The sequence below is a fragment of the Chelon labrosus genome (assembly GCF_963514085.1).
Source record: "Chelon labrosus genome assembly, chromosome: 9".
In the NCBI taxonomy this organism is placed as follows: domain Eukaryota; kingdom Metazoa; phylum Chordata; class Actinopteri; order Mugiliformes; family Mugilidae; genus Chelon; species Chelon labrosus.
Window position 1 is genome coordinate 10,139,546 of NC_140359.1, and position 8,833 is coordinate 10,148,378.

Below are 8,833 nucleotides of genomic sequence, written 5' to 3' on the forward strand. Positions count from 1 at the left end.
ATCACAAATGCCCATCCTGCCATAAACATTAATTAGCTGCATTCGCAAAAACAACAGAGAATTTATTTTCGTATCTGACATATTTTCAATATATTTGTAATTCACGTTATTGCATCTTTAGGTACGATGTTGCGATCATTTGTAGTAACCGTACATGTGAATGGTGACGCCTGGTAAGGAGCTGATCCTAAAGGAAGCACAGTGCGCCATCTGGCGAACATAGTTTGCTATTTCACACGCGTAATTACAGACAGGCATCTTGACAGCCAGCAGCTTGGGGTCCTATTTAGCATGAAAGGGAAGCATAGCTAAAAACATTCCCTTCCTTCCTACCAATTTGGTTTAGTAATGGTACCGCATTTTGTTCACGTAAGAAGATTTGCAGATGCAGACTAGCCTCAAATAAATAACTCGTTTCCGAAAACGTTCAACTATAAAATACATAAATTAGCCGAGCCCGGATATGCTAGCTAGCTGAATGTGCTGAACATCGTCCTGCACTGTGCTCATCTCTCCAGTTACAAGGATGGATGGTTACTCCGGAGTCACTGACGGTGATTCTACGAAACAGCAAGAAAGACATTACTACCTGTTATCTGAACTGCAAACCTTAGTCAAAGATTTGCCAAGGTATCGTCACCCTCGGGATATACTTAGTCCACTGATTTCAGAGAACTGGTTACACAAAGAAAGGTCTAGTTTTAGGTATATGGGCGACTTATAACATCATCCTCTTTGTTTTGCTTTATTCTTCTCCATGGTTAGCTCCTTCCAGCAGCGGCTGTCCTACAACACGCTGAGTGACCTGGCTCTGGCACTCATAGATGGGACAGTATATGAGATTGTGCAGGGCCTCCTGGATATTCAGCATCTGACAGAGAAAAATCTGTACAACCAAAGGCAAAAGTTGCACTGTGAACACCAAGGTTGGTGCCTCGCTTAACAAGAGTCATGCAGTGACTAATGTGGTCTGCTCCAAGAAGCATTTCCATGTCTGTTACCTGGATAATTACTTAGTCCCCTCAAGTCCACAACTCTATCCAACATTAAACCTGCTTTTCTGCGTTTTCTTTCTCTTTTCAATGATTGACTGTTTTCTTCCGTGTGTAGCACTCAAACAAGATCTTGTTCGAAAACACAAAGATGCTTTGCAGTCGTGCAAGTCTCACAACCTTGCACTTCTCAAGTCAAACCAACAAGCAGAGCTAGATGTAAGTATTGAGTTCTCATCGCCTCAGCAATGTTTCATTAATTTACTGAAATGATCGCGGTACCGATACATGCCATTTGCTTTACTAATATGTGTGTGTTGCGTTATCAGGCTCTGGAGGTTCGTGCGCGGGAGGAGCAAAGAATGATGGATAAGAAGATTGTAGCAGAAATGGATCAAAAAGTGATTGACCAGCAGAACACCCTGGAGAAGGCAGGAGTTCCTGGCTTTTATATCACTACTAATCCTCAGGTTACTGCCAACACACGCCTACTCACTAGTTGAATTACGAATGCTACAAATGGTTCAATTGCATAGAAAACATGTACATTGCTATGGAGACAAATGTCCAGCAGAGGGTGATGTATGTCCTAACATATTGTTCTAACCACTGTGCGTTTCAGGAGCTGACGATGCAGATGAACCTGCTTGAACTGATCCTCAAGCTTCAACAAAAGGAGTCACAATCCTGAGTACCTTGAGAAAGATACAGAGGTCCAATTGTGAATAAGTTCAGTGGCCACAGACGCACTGACATTATGTGACACTGCTATCTCTAAGAAGCAACAAGTTCAGAGAGTTTTGAACACATGTTGTCTGAGTGTATTTACTGGCAGTGTCATAAATCTGCGAGAGAAAGTTGGTTCAAGTCCTGGAGGAGAGATGTAGCACACCGTGACAACTTAAATGCTTTGTCTCACATTGTGCAATTAGGAAGACCCACTGTATACACGTTCCAGGACACACAGCGATGAAGAGAGATGGCTTTAACTGGTGTTAAAGCTGAGGCCTTCTAGCTTTGAGATGGTCGCCTACGAAACTCCAAAGACTCCGAACGTCTCCCAAAGTCTTTGGAGCAGTTTGCAACGTTTCAGGTGACAGGGGAAGTTTTATTGATTCATGTGCCCATTTCTTAGCGGCAATAATGTAGAGACGTCAAAATTAAAGCTGGACTCTTCAACGTTCCAAATATTACTGCTGTTTGTTGAGCATAAATCTGTTGTTTATTTATGGCCTTATTGTGCTGATTCAAAATGTGTAAGATGTAAAGGAGGTGTGAAATGTGTCACAAAGTGTTCTGGCTCTGTTTTGAATAGTCTGTTATTTTGAGCAGAACTGTAATGCATTTCCCGCACTGTTCTCATATTTCTCATATTTCTGCTACAATGGCTACTTTATTCAGTACCAGTGTGTCAGTGTCAATGTCAGTAATGGTAAATGTTTATCATGGGCCATAAATGTACAAGAAAGCCACTAATATTTTAACGGTTTGCGCCTATTCATGGGTAGCGAGATGGATAAATAAATCTGCAGCTGGACAGAACCTATGACCTGCTTTTCTTCATTTGGAAAATCTTTACATGTAACTTAAAATACATGCACACTGCTCTCCACTATACTGTAGAGCAGGACTCATATCTGTGTTCTTGGAGCTGGACACAGATCAAATGTAAGATGCTCACCTGTTAAAGCTCCATGATAAGGAGTCTTGACTATATAATGATATATTTTTTCTCCATTGCTCACATGGCCTGTGGGCTTCCATGTTTCCTTGGTATAAAAATAAATTGTGATTAAGCTTTCATTCTTTTGTTTTTACTGGTAATCAGCTGGTAATATGACTTATTCTCAGACGTGTTCGTATTTATATCTTATAAATATATAATATTATTTTTTTTGCCCATCTGGGATACCTCTTATGAGATCCTCCTAACAATCTCCTGCTATAATATTATGGGTGGGGCTCAGTGGGGAAGCCCATTCAGCAGGAGCGTAATGAAGGTGGCTGCGCCTTTAAGAAGCAGTCCGGGCAGCGTATGTTGCTTTTATTCCTCGGTGCACCTTCCACTCCATCACCAGGCGTTGCACCCCGGTAACTTCCAACCGCGCTGGAGCGGCAGCATAGATGGAAAAACCCTGAACAGACACGGTAAAATGGATCGTTTTATTGCTCGTGTTATTACTGACGATCCCCCCTCCTTTATTATAAAGAGAGCGATGACCTAATGATCACACCTAACTCACGAATGAAAAAGTGAGCTGTAGCGCAGCGTTCCCAGCTCATCCAGGAGAGAGGTAGTATGATGCGCTAACGATCCTCTCTTTGCGTTTCCATCTTGTTGTAAATAATTTATCTGACATTTAAAACGTCGATTATTTCCATTCGCCTTTGTTTATCTCTCGCTTTTAGGCGTGTACGTTTGTTTGGGTGCGTATTGTTATCGATGCTTGCAGTTTGGGACAGCGGTCTAATTTCTAGAGGGGAATAAAGCGTTACGTAATTATAATGGAGGCATCCTGTTGTCGCCATATGTCCATCGATGCCAGCTGATGCTGCGCCGGCAGGCGGATGAGTGTGTTGTACTGATGAAAAGACAATGGAAAATTTCATCCCGTATCGTTAACTGTACTCGGTGCTGTAATTTTACACATCGGCGAAAGCATGTACGTGACGTGGACTGGGCTAGTGAGTGTTGAGGGCCACAGAGGGCCACAGAAACACAAACATATCGCACTAATGCAAACTCATACCATCTAGAAATGCTTCCTTGATATTTCACAGTACACGTGGTGTCTAAATTTAATTTTAGAGACTTTACCTAAAGGGTGATAATATGTTCAACCTAATTTCAAAGTTTGTTTGGAGAAATCTAACTCTAACAACAGACAGTTTTAAGCATCTCTATAGCTATTGTGTTACCGTTAATGTTAAAGAGTTATAATCATAATATTTGAGATAAAATATTTTTAAAAGTTCAATATATACTGAATATTCATGACACTATTCAATTTGTTACTATGCAGACAAGGATGAAGAGATAATTTCTTTAAATGTAATGGCTGAGCTTGGAAGACACATCTGCGTCCAAGGTGGCACATGTTGGTCTTAAACATATCATATCCTACAACCTGCGTATCCATGGTTCTGTCTAAAATATATCGAACCAATTATCAGACCTCTAAATGTAGACTGCAGTAATTTTTTGTAGTCTTACCTTTGTAAATGTTGTGCCGTGTCTTGCAGGTCATCTTCATAGACAGGTAATGGATCCAGTTTGACTATCACAACACCAACCTACCCAGCTGGCCTATCTCACTCTGTAACTATGGCAACTTGTTCGAGAGGCTGTGCGCCAGCAGTGCGCCTTTGTCAGAGACTGAACCGACTCAAGACGCTAGAAGATGACATGATGGCAACATCACTGAAACGCTGCCTCTCCACCGTGGACCTGACCCTGCTGGGCGTCGGTGGCATGGTGGGCTCTGGGCTTTATGTCCTGACGGGAACGGTGGCTAAAGACACGGCCGGGCCTGCTGTCATCATATCCTTCATTTTCGCAGGTATTGCTTCTTTGTTGGCTGCCTTTTGTTATGCAGAGTTCGGAGCGCGCATTCCCAAAACAGGATCTGCCTACATGTTTACCTACGTCTCTGTGGGAGAGATCTGGGCCTTTCTCATTGGCTGGAATGTGATTTTGGAGAATATGATTGGTGGTGCTGCCGTGGCACGTGCCTGGAGTGGCTACCTAGACTCCATTTTTAACCATGCTATCCAGAACTTCACAGAGACGCACATCATGCAGTGGCACGTTCCTTTTCTTGCCCATTACCCTGACCTACTAGCAGCAGGAATCCTAGTAGTTGCCTCGTTCTTCATTTCCTTCGGAGTTCAAGTGTCCTCTTACCTCAACCACATCTTCTCCACCATTAGTATGGCTGTCATTGTTTTCATCCTGGTGTTTGGCTTTGTGCTAGCTGAACCAGCTAACTGGAGCCAGGAACAAGGAGGCTTTGCACCCTTTGGGATGTCGGGAATACTAGCAGGCTCAGCCACATGCTTCTATGCATTTGTGGGCTTCGATGTAATTGCTTCCTCAAGTGAGGAGGCAAAGAACCCCCAGAAGGCTATTCCTATTGCTACTGCTATCTCCCTTGGACTGGCAGCATCAGCCTACATCCTGGTCTCCGCTGTGCTCACACTGATGGTACCCTGGCGTACACTGGACCCCAACTCAGCTCTGGCGGATGCTTTTTTCCGCCGAGGTTACAGCTGGGCTGGAATTGTCGTAGCAGTGGGTTCCATCTGTGGTGAGTGTCAATTTTCAATAATGTAATAGTGAAGTGTAATTTAAATGGTTGCTGGTATATTTTTTTACATTTCACTCATATTTTCTCTGTTCCCATTTCTAGCCATGAACACTGTGTTGCTCTGTAACCTCTTCTCCCTCCCTCGGATTGTGTATGCCATGGCAGAGGATGGATTGTTCTTCTCCATTTTTGCAAGGGTCAATCCTATCACCAAAGTTCCCGTCAATGCCATTCTAGTGTTTGGGATCCTCATGGCCACCATGGCTCTGATCTTTGACCTCGAGGCCTTGGTCCAGTTCTTGTCCATTGGCACTCTCCTTGCATACACCTTTGTGGCAGCAAGTGTTATTGTACTACGCTTCCAGCCAGAAAAGGCCAAGGGAACCGCTTCCACGTCTCCCAACCCCAATGCCGAGCCTTCTCCTGCCCCCTCAGAGGCTCACACCATAACCGAGGACACCGGAGAGCTGAAGCAATACGAGTCGTTCTCTGACAAACTCCAGTTGGTGGAGAGGCAGAAGACAAGAGAGCGGCGTGGGGTGGGGCAGCTGAGGGCCTGCTGGGAGCCGTACCTGGACAGGCTATTGGGTGACTGCGAGCCGGGCGAGGTGGTGGCCTTCTCTGTGCTGACTCTGATTGTCAGCTCAGTGTCCCTCTGCGCCGTGCTGGAATTTGGAAACAAACAGCTTCAGCTCCCGGTCTGGAGCTTCACAATGCTTCTGGTGATTTTTAGCTTAGCTTTCCTTCTTAGCCTGGCGCTTATATGGGTTCATGAGCCACAAAAGAACAACAAAACATTTCAGGTGAGCTTTTACTGATATTATTCCAGGTAAAATATACTCAGCAAAACTGGTAATGTTGAAAAAATATAATTTACAGTTTAATTTATGTCAATTGTTGTCATGAAAATTAACTATGAGGAGTGACTGAACTTTAATTGTTGTATAGGTACCTCTGGTTCCATTGACTCCAGGTGCCAGTATCCTCTTTAATGTATTCCTCATGATGAAGCTCAGCCTTTTAACCTGGATTCGATTCGCCGTATGGATTGCTATAGGTAAGAAGGCAGCAGAACTAGACTGAGAAAACTGTTTGGCATAGTTCCTCAAAACTAATTCTTGCAAGACAAAGACATGACTAAATTAAACCAAATGTGAAATTATTGGCAGTAGTGAGCACACCAGTTCCAGTCCACACAAATAATAGCCGGCAGTCTACAGTCTACTCTTGATGTGACGTGTCTGTTAGCTTAGTGAGCAGTTTGAATAGACTGTCATAAAACACCTGCCCCTCTGTTGCTAGTGAACAGTATGTACTGTAAATGTTACACCACCAGATTAAGCAAGTGTATTCCGGGCTATTAAAGAGGCAAAGAAACGTTCCCCTTTCGTCAGCAATCCTCCGAGGACGTAGGTGGTGGTCAAACGGCCTTAATGTCCTGACACTGGGGGGGGGGGGGGGGGGGGGGGTCACTTGAGTAACGTGATTATCTGCATTAGCTTAAGGCGTCTCTGAACCAGTAAACCATTTAAACGCCACTGTCAGACTGTTGCAAGTTAACAAGATGCACACTTGTGCAATATGACAGGGCCTCTGGCTGAGCTCCCACGCCCTGGAGAAAGAAATTGACACTTCTGTAATGGCCTTTGGAGGAAAAAAAAAGTGTTGGGTTTCTTTGTTCAACTCAGTGTTAATGTGGAGTTAAAGCAGCAATCAATAGTGCACCAGAGTAAACACAAATCATCAGAAATACTGAATTTCGCAGACAGTACTAAACATAAAGCTACAAATATATTTTTAGCTGTGCTAGCAGGATGCCAGTATTGTTCCTCCGTTACTCTATTACACTTATTCCTGTTTTTTATCATCTGATCCCAATTTCAGCATCCAATAATTTGTTAATGTCTACTTACGCTCAAAACTAATGACAACCCCATCAATCAGCTTAAGTTGTAATTTGTGTTTACCACTAATTAGCAAACGTTAGCAAGCTAATCCATGATTGTGAACAGAAAAGGTTAATGTAATAAGCTGCTTAAACATTCAACAAAGCATTCAAAAATTATACTATACTATATATTGTGCTATGTTAGCCGTATAATTGTGATTTTTATGACATACTAAAGTAAACTCTTTGCCACTAAGTGTATGTTTACATCACTGTTCTCATTGCAGTTAGAATTAATGCTCCAGTCACAAATATTTCATGCTGTCCCTTTGCCAGGTCTCTTCGTGTATTTTGGCTACGGGATCTGGCACAGTAAGGAGGGAATACGGGAGCTGCAGCCCAAAGACATGGCGGCCCGGTACGTGGTGCTGCCCAGCGGCAGCCTGGTAGAGACAGTGCAGTCCGTCCAGCCCGATGGTCAAGTGGAAACCTCAGCGCACCACATCAGTCCATCAACTCCCTCGACAGCTGAGGAGTGTGCAGGACAGAGATGATGTGTGACCAGTTACAACTGCCTGGTCTTGTCTGTTGTCTCCCACTCATGCTCTGTACTATCACTAGTTTATTCTGTATCTCACTCCCTTTAGCACGTGACAGTCTGTACTCGTTGCTATGCATATGTATGCACACCACAGGATGGGATACACTCTCCCTGTCTTATTGTGAGGCCTATTTGTATATCTTGTAATACTCAAATGTACAATAGAGAGCTTTATTACTGTCCAGTAAACTTCTAGCATCAAAGTTGTGTTATATCCTTCAAGACCAGCTCTTTTCTTGCAACCTTGCCAGTTTGTCAGAGTCCATGCCATTGTAGATTATATATGGTGCTTTCTTTGTTACAAACAGTGGAGGATTTTTTAAATGTTAACACAGCTCTGGAGCTGGAAAATGAACTTTTTCTTTTCGAAAGTTATTAGTTTGGGCAAAGTAAGCATTCATTTGTTGCATTTTTTAAGTTAAGCAGAAGAATGCACAGAGTTGTGAGTTTACATTTTCGACTTTTCTCAGATCATTCTCCCCGAAGCCACTGAAGAAACCATATGCTTTAATCATTTGGATCCATTTAGTCAAACTTCACTTGGTAATCATAGACTTCTCTAGGTATATTGTTTTCTGACGAAGTATTTAATTCTACATTATAAGACTCTGTACGTATTTATTTTTCTATTATTATTGATTATATTTTCTTTTATATAGGTTTTGTGTGCAACTATATCTGTGTTATATTCTATGTTTTGCATGTACCACTATTTGTCCATATCGGTCATTTTTGTTCACCTTTTAACTGAGCGAACACATCACTTAATCTCCTAAATCTCACCCCGTGACCCTGTTCTTTTTTGTGTCACTGATCTTGAGCAGTCTTTTTTCTCACGCACCTTCAGCCCTTCAGCACCGCCCCCTCTCTCTGTGTTGGCATGAGGTTGCATATCAAAGCACATCGATCACTGAGATTGTATGACTGATTTCTGGAGACAACCTGAGAAATTATTTGATATAGTGGGAAGCACAAACCTAATGAATGGTACTCTTTGGACACAAATATCGACAGGCTGGCAGACATCAGTTGTTACGTTAAAGTG

General features: G+C 42.8%; 2 protein-coding genes across 2 annotated transcripts; both read left to right on the top strand.

Annotated features, from left to right (window-relative positions):
• The first annotated feature begins 147 nt into the window (after positions 1-147).
• On the top strand, positions 148-2,709 carry dgcr6 (DiGeorge syndrome critical region gene 6). Its single transcript, XM_084550981.1, has 5 exons — positions 148-630; positions 766-926; positions 1,111-1,211; positions 1,322-1,462; positions 1,615-2,709. The coding sequence occupies exons 1-5, from the start codon at positions 527-529 to the stop codon at positions 1,681-1,683; spliced, it is 576 nt and encodes a 191-aa protein (XP_084407107.1). The 5' UTR covers positions 148-526; the 3' UTR covers positions 1,684-2,709.
• A 1,516-nt stretch (positions 2,710-4,225) lies between these two features.
• Positions 4,226-8,322, top strand: slc7a4 (solute carrier family 7 member 4). The gene is made up of 4 exons (XM_084550773.1): positions 4,226-5,299; positions 5,402-6,102; positions 6,248-6,356; positions 7,524-8,322. The coding sequence occupies exons 1-4, from the start codon at positions 4,318-4,320 to the stop codon at positions 7,739-7,741; spliced, it is 2,010 nt and encodes a 669-aa protein (XP_084406899.1). The 5' UTR covers positions 4,226-4,317; the 3' UTR covers positions 7,742-8,322.
• The last annotated feature ends 511 nt before the right edge of the window (positions 8,323-8,833 follow it).